This window comes from Geotrypetes seraphini, chromosome 2 (genome assembly GCF_902459505.1).
Source record: "Geotrypetes seraphini chromosome 2, aGeoSer1.1, whole genome shotgun sequence".
Classification (NCBI taxonomy): Eukaryota; Metazoa; Chordata; class Amphibia; order Gymnophiona; family Dermophiidae; genus Geotrypetes; species Geotrypetes seraphini.
The window spans coordinates 383,886,087-383,904,837 of NC_047085.1; the positions used below are offsets into that span (position 1 = coordinate 383,886,087).

General features: G+C 39.3%; 1 protein-coding gene across 20 annotated transcripts in view; it reads left to right on the forward strand.

Moving 5' to 3' along the window:
- Positions 1-18,751, forward strand: part of TBC1D5 (TBC1 domain family member 5) — a 759,729-nt gene that overhangs the window by 383,928 nt on the left and 357,050 nt on the right. For all 20 annotated transcript variants that reach the window (XM_033930686.1, XM_033930692.1, XM_033930693.1 and 17 more), the window contains 3 exons: positions 12,113-12,221; positions 16,392-16,481; positions 16,566-16,640. In XM_033930686.1, the coding sequence (XP_033786577.1) occupies positions 12,113-12,221; positions 16,392-16,481; positions 16,566-16,640 (274 nt within the window). The remainder of the gene's footprint in view (positions 1-12,112; positions 12,222-16,391; positions 16,482-16,565; positions 16,641-18,751) is intronic.

The window sequence follows — 18,751 nt, forward strand, 5'->3', positions numbered from 1 at the left end:
AGGTCCCGAGTTCAGTACCCTCACAGAAGATTCACCAGGAAGTAGACTCAAATGAGAAGCACAGCCAGAGGTGATTGCATAAAGAATATATTATAGAAATAGACTTACAGAAAAGTAAGATTCATAAAAATTACAATTGAGAGAGCAAATTTCCAGAGATAGAGAGCAAGAGATAGAGAGAGAGATATAAGTTTTACAATTACAGAGAATGCTTCTGTGAATGAGAGAGAATAGGTGCTGTGAGGACAGAGAGCTATAGAGAGAAAGGTGGGGGGTGATGTTCCCAGCTTCAGGTTCCAGAGATAGAGCAAGAGGAACAAAAGGAGTCAGAGGAGCAAGAGAGGGGGTGTTGTAGAGAGGGGTGACGGGTCAAAAGCGCGCGAGAACAAAGGTGCGCCGACAACCGAGCGCAGACAACTGAGCGCAGGGCTTAATCACGCTGAAGAAAAACCGTATTTTAAAGGGCTCTGACGGGGGTGTGGGGGGAACCCCCCCACACTCTACTTAATAGGGATCACGCTGCCGTGTGGGGGGGTGTAACCCACACATTATACTGAAAATTTAACTTTTTCCCTAAAAAACAGGGAAAAGTTAAGTTTCCAGTATAATGAGTGGGGTTACAACCCCCCACAATGCCAGCGCGATCTCTATTAAGTAAAGGGGGGGGGTTCCCCACCAACACCCCCCTTTAAAATACGGTTTTTATTCGGCACGATTAAGCCCTGCGCTCAGTTGTCTGCACTCGGTTGTCGGCGTGCCTTTGTCCTCACGCGCTATAGACTATGAACCGTAGAGAGGAGCCTTTTATAGCTTGGAATCTTATTCTAAATATAGAAACTATTGTATTTCCCAGTATCTTTCTGTTTAGAATTTGTAAACTGTTTGAAACAATGGTTAGTTTAATTGATAAGGAAGGTGTGATACTTGCAGGCGTGGTAGATGGGATTAGTCTCTGGCTTCTTTGTCCCATTCAAGCAGCCTATCTTCTTGATAAACAATCCAGTCTGGCTGGATGCTTAATCTAAGTGAATTCTGTGCAGGAGCACAGAATTCTGCATCAACATTCCAGAGTCAGATTGATATAATTTCCCATAGGCCTTTGCTGACATTGGTTAGGGCAACCAAACTGCTGATTGCTAGCAATGCTAGGGCTGACACTTAAGAGCAAAGTTCAGTATTCTTGCAATTACTATTCTAGGTCTAGCAGAGCCTTCTGACTTTTTCCCACTCTGTGAACCCGTTCAATACGCAAAAGGCCCACACAAGGAGTAACCAAAAGTTCCTCAGATAGCCATTTTTCCAGAGTAGGTATAAGATCAGCATCTTTTAGCGATTCCGGCAGCCCCATAAGTCAAATATTATTTTGCCTGGAGCGGTTTTCCAGATCGTCCAATTTTTCATCAAAGTGAGACATCTTGCTGCGAAGTGGAGTTAGCTCCTCGTGCACTGTTGTGATAGAGTCCTCAGCCAAGCTTACTCTATCTCTGAAAATCGAACATTAAAGTCTGTGACCGATGTCGAAAGAGTAGCCAGATTTTCATTGAATTTGTCTAGGTGGGAATCCAGAGCCACCACTACCACTTCAGTAAGCTTTTGAAGAAAAGCTTCACTAACCACATTAAGGTCATCAGCACCAGCAGCCATTTTATTTTTCCCACCTGCGGCCATCTTGGTTCTGTCCCCGTCTTCACAGACATTTCTGTGTCACTCTTCAATATAAGCTTGTCCATACAAGTGCACGCCAAAAGTGGCTGAAGATTGTACAAATAATTGTCACTGCTTATAATGTCAAAGGATAAATAAGGAGAGGAAAGCTGCGGAGCTCAGGAAAATACATCCACCTGGCTCACTGCTTGACCTTGCCCCTCAGCACCTGTCATTTTATAGGGTGTATAGAAACGCCAGCTACTGGGTTGACTCGAATATAAACCGAGACCCCATTTTTGGGCCTTTTTTTTGGACCCAAAATCTCAGTTTATATTTGAGTATATGCAGTATGCAATGGGGTAGTCTGGGGATATTGTATTTCCTTTTCCTTTTATTTCATTATTTTACACACTTACCAATGGTTGTACATGCATACAAAATTAAAGCATAGAAAGAAACAAAATTAATTTTAATGAAAGCCCATCCCTAGTGTAGAACTATGTAAAATGGTTTTAATGCAGACTGTCTAGGAATAGTTTTATGAAACATAAAAGAGCAAGAATGAATTTACTGAAACACTTAGATATTCTAATACATTTGATTTAGAAAAGAAAAAGTGTAAAACAAGGAGCTGTAATAAAATATGGATAACATGGAGCCTACAATATTTTCATGATAACATTTAATTTAGTGTTCTTTGACAAATTTTTTAAATAAATAAGCTTTGCTTGTCTACTGTGCAGACACAGAGGTGTAGCTCATTAGTAGAGCTGCTGCCTCTGTACAAATTTTTCCCTTTCCCCATGGGAACTTATTTTTCCGTCCCCACAAGTTCTTTTCCTGTCCATGCCCCATTCCTGCAAGCTCCATTTTCATCTGCACAAGCCTCAAACACTTTAAAATCTTAAAGGCTTGTGCAGTTAAGGCAGAGCTGCAGTTAAGGAGGAACTTACAGGAATGGAGCATGGACAGGGACAGCAACAAATGACCTCGCGAGGACGGTCATTCTCTAGCTATGAGATCAAATCCCAGTTCTACTCCTTGTGATTTTGCGCAAGTCACCTAATGCTCCAGTGCCCACCACTTTGAACGTTAGCTTTGAAATGTTAAAGCCACAAAAAGGTGGTATACAAGACCCCATTCCCTTCTCTTTGATCTGTGGTTGTCACTGTCCCTCATTTTACTAGTAGGTTCCTTTTTTGGTTGTCATAAGCATGCTCGAATTTCTGCTATTTTTTTTTTTTTTTTTTTAGCTCTTGCTACCTCCAAGTCTGTTCCAGCTATCTGTACTTTCTTTCACTGAACAGTGAAAAGCAGTTTCTCAGAGGTCATATGGACTATCATATGGATGATGGGTTGATCAGGAGCATATCCCAGGAAGGAACTCAAGGATCCATGACCATGAAATCATTAGGGTTGTTTTGTAACTTAACACAGCTCCAGTCAAGCCCTTCAACTCAATTGGAATTCTTAGGAGTTCTGCTAGACATTATTCCTCCAGAAAAGAATGTCCATCTTAGTGTCCACTGTGGGAGAAATACAGATGTCACAACATAGATACCGTAGACAACTAACTCAAAATAATGAATACCACTAAATCTCTCACTCAAACACTTACCAATGCAATCTAAGAACCTCCATTCTATTCTCTATTATCCAAACCATAATTCTGACCTCCTCAAACAACTATAAAGTAGTATTTTAATTCTGTGATTCAAAATACTGTAAGTTGCCTTGAACCTGTGTAGGCATAGTTTAAGTTTCAAGTTTATTCATGTATTTGATTAAACGCTTATCCTAAGATACTAAGCGTTGTATAATAATAATAAAAACTTTTATAGACAGACAAAAAAGTCAGACAATTTTTCTTACTTAACTATTAAGACCACGGTGGTTCAGTAGGAAGGGGGGGGGAAGAACTACAATATTTATTGAGAAAAGATACTTAAAAGGGAAGTACATTAGGGTAGGGAAAAGTTAACAGATTTGCTGGACTAAATCAAATAGTCAATTAAAGGCATCTTTAAAAAGAACATTTTAAATTATTTTTAAACTTCTGTATATTTTGTTCGGATCTTATATATATAGGAAGAGAATTCCAAATCATAGGGGCAGTCACCGAGAAGATCGTGGTACGGCGAGTACCTATTATCCTTAGGGATGGGACACTAAGAGTGTGTTGAGAAGTGGATCTAAGGGCTCTAGGTGGGTCATATGGAATTAAAAGTATGTCAATGAATGCTGGGGAGTATGTTTGTTTTGTTTTAAAAGTTAAAAGGGCAATTTTATATGTTATCCTATATATGACTGGTAACCAATGAGCTTTTCGTAATAATGGAGTGACATGATCATATTTTTTAGAACCAGATATGAGTTTAATAGCTGTGTTTTGGATTAATTGTAAAAGTTTTATTTCTTTTAAATTTATACCTATAAGTAGAGAGTTACAATAATCCATTTTGGATATTACAAGGGAATGGATTAGTACTGTAAGGGATTTGGCAACAAGAAGAGGACGGAGTGATCTGATCATCCTTAATTTATAGAAGCAATTTTTAACTAGAGTACTGATTTGTGGATGAAATGTAAGTTTATTGTCAATTAGTACCCCTAATATTTTAATAATAGTAGTTGGTTTAAGTGGAATATTATCAATTGAAATTGGAGCAGTTAAATGTAAGCCTTCTTTCCATGAAAATAACATGATATTAGTTTTAGAAATGCTTAATGAAAGCCAATCATGAATGGTACAAAGTTTTTGGTTGATAAGAGCAATATCATCTTGATTTGCAGGGTCTATATTATGCAGAAGTTGGAGGTCATCAGCATAGGCATAAGCCGTAAATCCGATTGATTGACAAAGAGTCAGGAGGGGAGCCAGGTAGATGTTAAATAATAAAGGAGATAGTATAGAACCCTGTGGAACACTGAAGTTAGTGTGATATGGCTTTGAAGTAGTCTTATTAAAGTGAACTTTAGAAGATCTATCAGAAAAGTAGGATCTAAACCATTCTAGGGCTTGATCTGTTATTCCAATGGAAGCGAGTCTTTGAAGTAGTAGAGAGTGGTCGATTGTGTCGAAAGCAGCCTCAAGATCTAAAGAAATTAGTAGTACAGACTTGTGTTGATCGAGGTTGTAATGAATAGTTGTAGTGAGTCCTAATAGAGAGTGTTCTGTGGAGTGGTTTTTACAAAAACCAACTTGATTAGGATGTATCACCTGAGTTTTTTCGATGAAGTCTGATAGTTGTTGAAAAACAAGTTTTTCTGTTAATTTGGTTAAAAACGGAAGATTGGCTATTGGACGATAATTTGAACTGTCTATAAGAGAGTTTTTTGTGTCTTTACCCCTTGGGTAAAGAACTGAATGTGACTCATAAATATGCAGGTGAGACCGAACTCATTTAGAGCACTGGTCTTTGACCTGGGGGCCGCCGCATGAACGGACTGCTGGGCAGGATGGACCACTGGTCTGACCCAGCAGCGGCAATTCTTATGTTCTTAGATGTAAGCACAGGGTATGTTCTGGATGCTGGGTCGCAAGACATTTATAGTGCACATAACTCTCGTGGTACATCTCAAAATGAAACAAGCTCAATGGATCTTGAGTACACAGTAGACTTGAGCATCTCAACACTCCCAAGATTATAATGTATCACCAAAACTTTATGAAATTCTTGTCCTGCTGGATGGACCAATCTATTCTGACTTAATGGCTACCTTGAGGTGCAAAGGGTACAAGAGTATTGACAAGTGGGTTATTATTCTTACCTAATGTATTTTCCATTTTATGTAATTTCACTAAATATTACAATTGTAACTTTTCCCTTCTTACCCACTTATTCATGTATGTCTAATCCCTTTGTCTAATGTCTTGTCCAACAATATTAAATGTATTACCAAAATCTGTTGGTTTTTAAAATGTACATCGCTTAGATATCGTAATAGGCGATCCATCAAATGTAAATAAACTTGAAACTTGTATCCCTACCTGTGAGTTTGTGTAGAAGGAGTTAAATTTTCTTCAGCTTCATATCCTTCTCAGTTGTTCCTTCTACACTTGTGTTGGAAGGTAGATTTCTGATCTGCTCTGAGATCAATTTTTATTATTTTGGGGTATTTTATCCAGATTGTGAGGCTTTCAGTGCTGCAGAGGTTCTGCTGGGACAGCTCTGACTACAAGACGACAGACTCTCTGGACTGTGTTGTAGCTAGCAGGGCAACCGTTAGGGGAGCCCACCTAGTCAGCCTTTACTTACAATTTGGAGGCTCTGGGACTGTTCCCCTCATAACAGAGCTTGCTCATGGTTATCCAGTGCTTGAGCGCAGGTTGTGTGACCTTGTAATGGTCCTGAGGGCTTTACCAGGTGATAGATGTGTTTCCATCCTCCCATCGATGCACATGGAGCCTAGAGGGTTTGAGGTCTAAGTCGCAGACATCAGAAGGAAGGCTTCCTGGTCAGCAGACCATGTGCAGGAGCTGCTAATCGCGGCTTTGCGAAGACCAGGGGACCGTGTGCAGGAGTCATCACTTGCAGCTTTCCAAGAAAAGTGCAGCTGGGAGGAGGGAGCCGGCCAGAGGAGGTAAACACCTGTGGGAGGCATGAATTTGGGACTCAGAATGGAAGGGGGGAGGAGGCTTGTGCTGGAACAGGAAGGGAGGAAGAGGAATTGCGTTGACATAGGAAGGGAGCAGCAGGGTCACGGGACACAGAAGGAAGAGAAGGAGCGTAAATTTCGGACAAAGAATGGAAGGAAGGAAGAAAGGAGCGAGGGAGCATGAACTTGGGAGATAGGATGGAACAATGGAGGGAGTGAGGGAAAGAGATGCTGAGGTGGGAGAGGGAGAATTGTTGGACATGGGTGTCTGAGTAAGAGGGAAACAGAGCCAGTGCACATGGGGAAATGAAGAGAAGTGAATTGTTGGGCATAGGGAGGGAGAAAGAAATATTGGACATGGTTGTGGGAGAGGTATGAGGTACAGATACATGGGGAAGAGAGAAATGAGAGGGTGAAATGTTGGATGTGGTAGTGGAGAGGGAACAGTGAGACTGATGATGAACAAAAATAAGTGTAAACCACCTATCTTTTCTTTCTGTTAAACCACAGTACTTTATTTTGAGGACTGTTTCTTTAATGTTTTTTTAGACTATGTACTGTGCAGAATCCAAGTTACATACAAATTCAACTTAAGAATGGTTTAAAAAACAGAACTCATTCTTAACCCGGGTACTGCCTGTACATTTTCTGATTCTTGATTCTTGGCTACATGTGGGAGAAGCTTTTAGGAGAAAAAAATGTGAGTATCATAAAAGAAAAATTGTAAGCTTTTTAATTTTTTTTGTGGAGAACATGCAGAGCATTCGTTGTAAATGCATTTTTAGAAAGTTAAGTTAGTACTCAACTGTGCAGAAAGAATATCAAACTTGTGAAATATTTTTTCTAATCAACACCTGCCTCTTTGCACTGCAAGAACATTAATTTATTGTTATAATTTAAAAGGCAAGATTTAAAAAAAAACCAATAAGTATCTGGTTGTTTATGCAAGCCTATACGTGTATTAGTCTTTAATAACTGGTGTGAAGACTATATTTTGGGCACACCAGTAAGTGGCTTCTGTCATAAACTTGCCAGTAGATTATCTAGATTGGTTGATTATAATCTCATGACATACAGTATTTTGTAAATTAGGAAAATGCGATAAAGCCTTTAAAGCAAAAAATATACTATATAGTTTGAAAAATGAATTTAAATCTTCAATTTCTTTTTTAACTGCTTGGAATGAGAGTGTTCCAAATTGTTAATGCACCAGCTTACATATTTGTGCTATTGCTACTACTAAGAATATTTAGTAGGCTTAGAAAATGTGTAGATCTGTAAATTGAACTTTCATGCTGATGAAGTTGATAATGATGGACAACCCACAAAACCACTATTTTTTGGAATAATGGAAGGATGGCTTCGTGTCCCTTGAAAATAGAATGAGCTATAGAGACAAAGAAAGAGAAGCATCAATGCTCATTGTCTTTTGATGAGTGTAGCAATATTTTAATAGCTGTTAGTTCTTGATTTTCTTTGTATATTAGAAGTCTGGAATATGTCCTTGTTCCTGTGGTTTCTCAGTAGTTCTTAGAAAATAGAAAAATGACAACAGATACTGTAAATACTGCATGACCTATCCAGTCTGTCCCGTCCACACTGACTACTAAGCTATACAATTTCTCCTCTCCCCTTGTGATTCTTTGTGGTTCTCCCATGCTTTCTTGAATCCATATACTTTCTTCCACTGAGATATTCTATCCATCTGTTTGCCCTTTCTGTTATACGAGGGTCATTTCATAAATTATGCACACTATTTTTTTAAATTTACATGTTTTATTTTTTTTTTCAAGTATTTCTTTACAATCCTTCAATATTGTCTCCCTACTTTGCAATGACCGAGTCCCAACATCTGGGAAACTTCATTATTCCATCCAAGACACTGTTCTGTTCAGTTGCCGAATGGCTCGGGTACCGGCAGAAGTAAGCTCTTCCAGAGATGCAAAACGATGTCCATGCATAGGTGTTTCAACTTTGGAATAAGGTCGAAGTCTGGTGGACTCATGTCTGGACTGTAGGGAGCATGTGGTAATACCTCCCAGCCGTATTCGCGTAGTTTTTCAATGACAAGTGAAGAGTTCCATTTTCCCCACAACCAAAAAAATTTCAATGAGCTCAATCAAAAGTCAAACAAATGATGATTTTTGCTTATGATCATGAAGGCATCATCATCATAGACAAAGTTCCATATGGAAGAAGTGTCACAGCAGTGTATTATCGTTATTTTTTGCAAACAATATGCAGAAAAATGCACAAAACCCAATCTCATTTGCTCTTGGCTGGGCCACTCATTCTTCATGACAATGCTTGCCTGCACATAGGGAATGTCACTGAAAAACTACACGAATACGGCTGGGAGGTGTTACCTCATGCTCCTTACAGTCCAGACATGAGACCACCAGACTTTGACCTTTTACCAAAGTTGAAACAACCTATGGGTGGACATCATTTTGCATCTCTGGAAGAGTTTTCTTGCGCCGGTACCCAAGCCATTCAGCAACTGAACTAAAATGGTATGTTGGATGGAATAATGAAGCTACCCAGACGTTGGGACTCAGTCATTGCAAAGCAGGGAGACTATATTGAAGGATTGTAAAGAAATACTTGGAAAAAACATGTAAATTAAAAAAAAAAAAAAAATAGTGTGCATTATTTATGAAATGACCCTCGTAAAATAATTTATCCTAGAACAAGCAGGCAGCATATTCTCACATGTGGGTGATGTCATCCACGGAGCTCAGTACAGACAGTGAAAAGTGCACTAGTACTTTAAGAATTCATAAGCTTTTAGACTGACCACACCACACATCCGCGAATGCCTTCCCACCCACCGAGAGCTCGCAGTACCTCAGTTCTTCATTATCCGTGGAGCAAAGAAGTTGTGTTTTCTAGTGCTGCATTCTAGTCTCGCATTACGTATGGTGTTTTGGCCTACCTGGATCAACTATGATATTTGGCATTTGCAAAAATTCCTTGTTGTTCGTAGACTAATGCCGTTTGCTCAGATACAATCTTTATATGAGGTACCTTCTCACCAGGTCTATAGATATCTCCAACTCTGTCATAATATCCATGCTGCTTTTGGGCCTCATTTGGAGGGTCTTCATTTGGGCTCAGCCTATTATGCTCCGTTGTTGACTCACTGGAGCTCAAGGCCCCATGTAATGTCTGTAATATATGGTGCTCTTGTATCTTCAGAAACTGATCGTACTTTGCCAATCAAGCAGATGTGGATGCAGGATTTGGGCTGTACTATCACTGAGCATCAATGGTCCCAGGTGTGGCGATGTTGTAATCGACCCTTGCATTCGTCCTCCATTCGTCAATCACTGTACTTTGTTCTTCATAAATCTATGTGGATTCCAGTCAAGCAGCAATGGGTCTCAACAAAATTGTCTGCCAGCTGCTGGAGATGCTTGGTAGCTACTGGCACCTTCCAGCACCTGCTATTTGACTGTTCCTTCATCTCTGGATTTTGGCTGGAGGTGTGGGATATTCTGGGGCACATTCTCCCTCTTCCTGCTACTTTGTGCTATCGTATGGTGGTGGTGCGGTCCGCCATTCTGGAACCATCACTTCCTCGGCCTCAATCTGCTTTGTTTGACATCTTGATCGGATTGGCCATTAAGACCGTGCTGCTACACTGGAAACAGCAGTCCTCAGTATCTACTTCTCAATGGTGGCATATGGTACTTAATGCCTATCAATATGAATTTTGAATGGCTGAATGACGAAGGTTGCACTATGCCTTTCATCAGATTTGGTCTCCTCTGCAAGTGTACTGTAATAGTTAATGTACTGTACAATGTTCTTTTCACCTGTGCACCTGTTCTTGTCACTGTTTTCGGTGCATTTGGACTTTAACATCTCGTACTATTGGGTGTTCTCTGCCTTTACCTCTTGTTTTGTTTTGTATTTTGTTCTGTTCTCCAATAAAAATGATTGCCTTAAAAAAAAAAAAAGATAATGCATGTGAAAATCTGGGTCCGAATCTCGTTTTGTTTTTTTTTGTTTTAAATTCTTTATTCATTTTTGCATGTTACAACAAGTGTAGCAGTTAAACTCATATGAACTTAAAGATACACACTTGATTAACTCTAATATATGCTTTAAGTATAACATTTCATAACAAATTAATATTCTGTAATATTTTAAAATTATGTAAGAAATCTAATATTTAAATTATTCTTATTGAATAGAACCTCCCCTCCCTCCCTACTCAATAATACATAAAAGTATCATTACTGTAAAACTATTCAAATAGTCCTGTATTATGAAATAACAACAAATAAAGCCCATCCATTTCCCCCCTAATCAAATATCTTATCATGGGAAAAGTTAATCATTCATTACAAAAATCAGTTAATGGTCCCCAGATTTTCTGAAATTTACTAAAATAACCTTTTTGCGTTGCTATAGTGAGTTCCATTTTGTATATATGACATACAGAATTCCACCAGAAATTGTAATTTAATCTGTCACTTCTACCTATATAAATTCTCCTGAATATCAACCACTAACATTTCACTGGAATGAATGTTGTCCTTTTGGACTTTAGTTTGTTGTGCTTTGGTAAGCATTTATAAGAAAGTAAAGCCTAGTTGTACTTTTTTTTTTTTTGATAATGCAGATATATTCTGAAACCTTATTCTGTATAAGTTAGTTTGATCCACTGATTTGGACTTTTCCCATGAGTAAGTGAATGTGGGAATAGTTAAAATCTCTGTTGGTTCTGGCATTATAAGCGAGGATATGCTTCCAGATAAAGGCACAAGAATAAAAGGTTAATGTCTAATTCCTGACTGACTTGGATATCTTTCATTATAGTGACTTTGTCTTGCATCTTGATTTATTTGTTTCACATATAACCCATTACATCTTGAGGGAAAAGATTACCTCAGGACGCCCTTTTTATTGTTTCCCTGTCTATCTTACAATGAAAATTCCTATTGATATCTGATATTTCTGCCATAAAAACTTGCTCAGTTGACCTAGACCAATTTGTGCTGACTGTGGCATGACTGGAATATTATTTATTAAGATCAGTTTTAGTAGAAGATGTAAGAAATATAGAATTAATTTTTAAGTTCAAACTCAGTAGGTGGTTTGGGACAATTAATTTCCAATTGTTTCCCAGTAGAGCAGATTTAGTTCTATATTAATGAGGCACAGGTGTTAGGCCCCTGGTGTCTGCATGCCTAGGAGGCATATTTAGGTTGTTTATCTAGTCAGGATAGGTACTGCAAGGTACTCAAGCTTGCGTTTAACAGTTTATATAGAGAATCATTTTAATTTTTTTATGTTTTTTAAATTTGCCAGCACCTGTTAAAATTTTCAAACTGATCATGTAGAAAGAAGAAGTGGTTTCAGTGGTAAATAGCACTAAAATTTAAAGAAAGTAGTCTTCTGTTATGCTTAAGTGCCTATCCTGTCATTAGAAAGAAAAGGTTCATTGTAAAGATTGTCATATACAGAAGGAATAATGAACACTTTTTTGTTATGTTTTTCTAGAATAGGTATATTGCTGTCTATGACTGAAACATTCAAGTACCTTTATTAATATCCATTTTCTTCTTTATGTGCTAAATTGTAGTACCAACATTTTAGAGGAAATGTCCTTTGCAGACATTATACATTTCAGTAGTTGGCATAATTATAGTGATCTACATATTCATTAAATCTGAAGAAGAAATATGCCCAAAAAGACCATCATGTGTTCAGAAACAGTGCAAACTAAATATAATACAGGTGTTCAAAAGAAAAAAAAAAGTTCTATGTAGTCGTACTTGCTGAATAATACGTACCTTAACAGCAGTAATTCTTTTTCCCCCTTTCGTCTTCTCACACCTTTGCTTTTTCTTTGTAGTAAAGAATGGGAAGAACTATTTGTAAACAACAATTATTTGGCAGCCATACGACTGAAGGGGATTAATGGACAGCTGAGAAGCAGCAGGTTCCGCAGTGTGTGTTGGAAGGTAAGATGAAAATATTTATTTACAGTTTTCTGGTTGCAATTTATTAATATATTTTCTGATGCTCTGGAAGATTAGGATGAAAGAACTATTGAATTTTCTAAGGGATTTCATCCCTTGATTTGCTATTAGCTTTTACAGTTGTGTCAAAATGTAGAACATAAAGACCATAGGGCCCATCTGTGCCTCCTACTTAGCTTTACAGTTCTCTCTTCTCCTTTGGAAGTACTTTGCTTTCTTAAATTCTGATATTGTCCTTGGCTTTACCATCTCCACTGGGATGTTGTTCCATTTGTCCAGTGAACTATCTGCAAAGGAATACGTATTTCCTTATTTTACTCTTGAGACTACCCTTTCACACTCATCCCATAAAGCCCCTTTTCCATTGAAAGAGACTTACTTCCTCTGAATTTATTCCTTGGAGGTGTGTAGATATCAGGGCTTAATTTCTCAGTAATAGCATGAAACACAATTCACCACTTCTTTTCAGACTCTAGATCCAGAGAAATAGGCATTGTTATGCTCTAGCCCAATGTTTCTCAACTTCTTCAAGCCACCCAAGCTCCGCCCCTGACCTCACCCCCTTAATAATAATACTAATTGTAATGCATTTTTTCCATCCATTTTTCATATACACACAATATAATCTTAATACATAATGGTAACCACAAAATTAAAAAAAAAACACAAAACACACTGTATGCAGAGAAAATGTTAATATATCATTTATATTCAGGTTTTTTTTCTCAAAGAAGTCAAGGCAAATGACTTTAAAATATGCAATGTCACCTCAGTAACAACAATAGAAAAATAGACAAATAGTTCAAAATATAGACAGCAGATATAAATTCTCAAAACTGACATATTTCGATCACTAAATTGAAAATAAAATCATTTTCCTACCTTTACTATCTGGTGATTTCATGAGTCTCTGGTTGTACTTCCTTCTGACTGTGCATCCAGTAATTCTTTCTTTCTGACTCTTGCACACTTCCTCTCCTCCAGCCAACTTCTCTCTCTGTCCCTCTATGAGTCCAACTTTTCTTCCTCTCCTCCACCCCCATTGGCAAAATGTCTCCCTCTCTCTTTCATTCCCTCCCTTGCTGCAAAGGGAGTGGGGAAAGAGAGCGAGAGAGATCCAAGGTGTATCTCTCCCACTCTCTATACTGCCACATCCTCCTTTCAACCAGTCCAACATCTCTTTTTCTCTGCCTCCTGCACGCTTTCTCTCCAGTCCTCATTCCCTCCCCTAACCAACATCTCTATTTCCCCCCTCCATAAATTCAACTTTTTACCCTCTGCCCCTTCCCCTGAATGTGACATTGCTCCTTCCCTCCTTTCTGCCCTCCTCATCCATCTCTCACTCCCTCTCTCTCTCTCTCTCCATGAGTCCAACACTTTCTGCCTCCTGCACGCTTCCTCTTCTCCTGACCTCATTCCCTTCCCTGACCAACATTGCTCTCTGTCCCTCCATGAGTCCAATATTTCTGCCTCTCTCCTCCACCCCTATTCACAACAAGTCTCTCTGTCTCTCTCTCTCTCACACATTCACTCACTCACTCATTCTCACTCACTTACTCACTCACTCTCCATCTGTATTTTCCTCCAAAGGGTTTGTTGTTATCCATTATTTCTTGCAGCAGTTTGTCAACTACTGCAAGAGCTACAGAGGGAACCATAGTACATTCGTCCCAAATGATTAGTTTAGCGGATCTTAAATTTTCAGCATCAGTAGAATTGAGACGCATATTTGATATTGAGTTCTCGAGTGTAGGCACAGGTAATTTGAAATGGGAGTGGTATGTTCTCCCACCCTTAAGAAGATTGGCTGCTATACCTGTGGAGGCAACAGGGAGTGCAATATTACCTTGAGCACGAAAGGTGCAAAGAAGTGTTTTGTGAAGGTAGGTTTTACCACTACCTCCTGGGACTACAACGGGAACTCACGGCAGCCATTTTAATGACGGCTCTGCACAGGGCAGGAGCATAGGAAGATCACTTTTGCCATGCGGCAGGTAAGATCTGGGGACGCAGGGGTGGGTCAGAGCCGGCCAAAAAACTTATTCACGATTTTTCGCAATTCGTGGGCCAGCTCTGCACCTAACCCCCCGCGAAAACAACGGGAGAGCTGTATGTACGTTTTTATTTTTAACTTTGGGGGGGTGAGGGGGTCAGTGAACATGGGGGGAGTGTGTGTGGGTCTTTACTTTGTCCCTGTAGTGGTTATCTGGTCACTTTGGATACCTTTTGGGCTCTTATATCTGTCTTTACATCATCTAACTCACAATGTATAAGTTTAATCTAGGCAGTCTCGTGAAACATTCGATTATATCGCTGTAGGATGACTAAGTTTAGGTCGACCCACATCCCACCCCAACCACTCCTCCAAAAATGCCCCTTTTAGCACTGGGCACACAGTAGGATTCAGAGACCTAAAATGTCCCTGGATACATCCAAAAAGCTGTTTTGATTATCAGCACTTGGACGACCTGTCTTTTAGATTGTCTCAAGTGCCAACTTGGGCGGGTTTTTAGACGTATTTAAGTTTAGCTTATGAGCCCCTTATTGTATAAGAAACACCATATGCTTATGACGTCTCTGCTCGAAGATGTGGAAAAAATACACTTAATAGAATCAATAAAAGCCAATAAAAAATACATTTATATGTACCGTATTTGCCGGCGTATAAGACGACTGGGCGTATAAGACGACCCCCCAACTTTTACAGTTAAAATATAGAGTTTGTTATATACTCGCCATATAAGACTACCCCTTCTTCCGCACACCTTCTGCACAACAAATAAAACTTAAAAGAACATCAGAATTTATTTCAACAATTTTAATTAATTCACTAAAGCTGAATAGAACAATAAACCCATGGGAGCTGCCATGCTATTTGTTTTCTAAACTGTTAATCAAACTGAAACTGTCAATGATAGAAGGAAGATAACATATAGAGGGAGAGAGCAAGTGCCAGGCAAGTCCCTAGCAAGTTTGCTGGCATGACAGTTTCCCTTTAAAAGCCTTCAAAAGCCTCTTGTTCGCCCCCGCAACTTCCTTAAGGGCTAGACTCCACACACGGCCGCATGTGCGAGAGACGTAGTAAAGAGAAAAGGGGTGGGGCCAGAGCGCCGCTGCTTCCCGCTGCGCAGGATGAAGGAGCTGGCACCCTTGTCACACTGATGTCCCGCCATGGCCCCGCAGGTTTACTAGTACCGTAAGCACCGTAAGGAGGTAAGGAAGGAGATGTTAGGGCATGTAAAGTAAGGGCATGTAAACAGTACCCGGCGTATAAGACGACCCCCGACTTTGGGGAGGATTTTAAGGTACTGAAAAGTCGTCTTATACGCCGGCAAATACGGGTATGTTAAATGTATAGTAATTCCTGTATCAACCTTAATTCATCAGCAGATGACAGCACTAATGCTCTACATGTGTTCACTTGTCCTTTGAAATCTTTTACTTCACCTCATTTGGCAAGAAGTGTCTGAGTGTAAAGAGTCTATTTTGCTATTGCTTGTGAAATGGAAGCATGCAGTGAGTATTCTTCAGTGCAATTTGTTCAACATACCTGATAGAATTTCTGACTGTTAAAGGAGTCTCTACAATTGAAAATGACCACCTCATGCAGGTTTTTTATGGTGATGATTTTGTTGATATGAGTACTGTGTATTTTGGGGCCAAAAAATATAAAAGTTGTGGAACACGGGAAGCAGGGTGCGTCAGCGAAGCAGGGTGACTTGGCTTGGCGGGAGGGGGGAGGGTGTGTGGGGGGCAGGGGAAGCAGGGTGCTTCGGGGAAGCAGGGTGGTTTGAGGGGGCAGGGAGAGAGAAAGAAAGAAAGGGGGCAGGGAGAGAGAAAGACAAAGAAAGAAAGGGTGGCAGGGAGAGAGAAAGAAATGAAAGGATGCACAGTCAGAAGGACACCCTTGACTAAGCTAACAATGAATGGGAATTCCCATCTACTTTCATCTCTAGGAAAGATTGTTAAACTCAAATGTTGAGGAATTGCATTGTTCCATATCTGTTGTTTCAGTATATGTTATGAAAGGGTGATTTATCATTTATTTTTAAATTATATTTCTAATTTATACGGTATTTCTTTCTTCTATGTCAGGCTTTGTTCTTTTAGAAACATATTTCTCACTCCTTTTTTTGTTGTTGTTATTGACAGCTGTTTCTAAATGTTCTCCCCCAAGATAGAAGCCAATGGATAAGTAAGACAACAGAATTAAGAATGTGGTATACAAAGATTAAAGAAATAGTAAGTAATATTTCACGTATTGATTTAATATCGGTGATATGTAGGACACTTCATTGTTATAATTGTTTTGTTTTTAATCATCAGCATATAATAAACCCTCGGAAGACTGCTGATCAGCATGACCTGATGGTCAACAACCCACTATCGCAGGATGAGGGGGTAAGGTTCTGTTTTATTAATAGTTACTTTAAATATGGTAAAGAAACAAGCAGACTATAATCTGAATGTTGCAGTTCATTAAAGTAGGCAGTTGATAACAGAAATGATTAGCTTATGACTAAATGCATGATGATAATCAATGAAATTGCCTTTTGAAACTGAAGTGATGAAAATTTGAGTAAATAAAACATCAATAACTGAATAGTAACATAAATGATTACAGTCCATAGAAACAATGAAAGATAATTATTAAAAAAAGATTTTTGATTATATGCTTTCCACAAAATGAATTTTACTTGTGAGATTATAATTGTAACAAATTCCATGCAGCACATAATTAATAACACACTGTCTGCTGAAAAGTGCACAATTTAAGCATCACATGGAGTGTCTTATTAAGTGGTTATATGACTATGTTTGTTATAAATGTGGTGGGGGGATGTGAGTTAGCCCCGACACTATTTCTTCATGCTTCTCCTCTTTTCCTGTTACCCTCCCTTCCCATTTCCTACTTTCTTCTCCTTTCACATCACTAACAACAATGCAGGTTCAGGCCCTCGTTAGCCAGTGGCGAATAGGAGCCCCCACTGACATTCTGCCTCTTCTGTCAGCAATGAAGTTGGAACCCTTATGGTGCTTCCTTTGTTGCTCTGCCTCTTGCCCTGTTCATCTTACAGGGTTCAGTTAAATAGCAGATGGACAGCAAAATAGGTGTAGATTTGTGGAATGATAGATAGACATAGTTTATATCCAAAACCATGCTTTAAAGAAAACTACTTGTATGGTTGTTTCTCTTTGTACACCATGGGACTCATAGTCGAAACAGAAATACATCTAAAACCCCACCCAAATCAGCACATGGACAATCAAAAAGGCAGGTCGTCCAAGTGCCGATAATTGAAACAGGTTTTTAGACGTATCCGGAGACTTTTTAGGCCTCTGAATCCCACTGTGCGCCCAGAGTTGAAAGGGGTGTTTTTGAAGAAGTGGTTATGGCAGGATGTGGACCGACCTAGACCTAGTTGTACTCCAGGAATAATTAAAAGTTTGACGAGGCTGCCTGGACGGAACTTATACATTGTAACTTAGATGATCTAAAAACAGGTCTAAGTGCCCAGAAGGTATCCAAAGTGACCAGATAACCATTGAAGACATAAAGTACAGACCCACACACACTCCCCCAGTGATCACTGACCCCTTCCACCCCCCCCTCCCCGTCATAAAAATTGGAATAAAAACGTACATACCTGCCTCCAGAACATCAGCACCTGGCATAGGAAAGCCTAGTAGAGCTGCACAGAAGTGGCTTAAGTAGTCTGGGGGGTGGGCTAGTGAACCATACAGAAGAGGACCCAGACCATTAACCACTCTTAACTGCACTGCACACCACTGCATTCATGATGGAAAATGTGAGTTCATCAAAACCCTACTGTACTGCCATATAGGTGGCACCTGCAACTATAAGGGCTTTTGGGGTTGTAGATAGGTGGGTATAGTAGGTTTGGAGGGACTCACCATGACCTGCAAGGGAGTTGTGGTAAGATGTTTGTGGCGCCCTTTTTGTGAAGTTCACAGCAGTGCCCTGTAAGGTGCCAAACTATTCTGTTGCTATGTCTTGGTGGCCAGTCCATCACTTTGCTGGCCCCTCCCACGTCCAAAAGGTCTAGGCGTTGGGACTTGAATGATTTTTTGTACAAAAATAGACGTACTAGCAGTCTGGACAATTAAATGGCTGGATGTAGTAGATGATTTTCCAAAAAAAAAAAAAAAAATTTTAGATGTATTTTTCGAGAATGGACTTTGGATGCTGCCAACTTTGGGTGAATAGCACCCTAGGCCCAAAATGGACTTAGACATTTGTTTTGATTTTGCCCCTCCATGTGTCAAAATAACAGGACCCCTTTTATTTTTCTCTATGACAAACAAATAGATGGGTATACTATAATAAAACTTGGTTCACAAATAGGCTTGTAATAGAGTTATAATATGATCATATAACAAATATGTGTGTGATAAATATTCTTTGCAAAATTCACATAATAAAGGTACTTTGAAATGTCACTTGAACAAATGAAAATGATACCTGTAAACACCAAGAACGTTATTCCTAA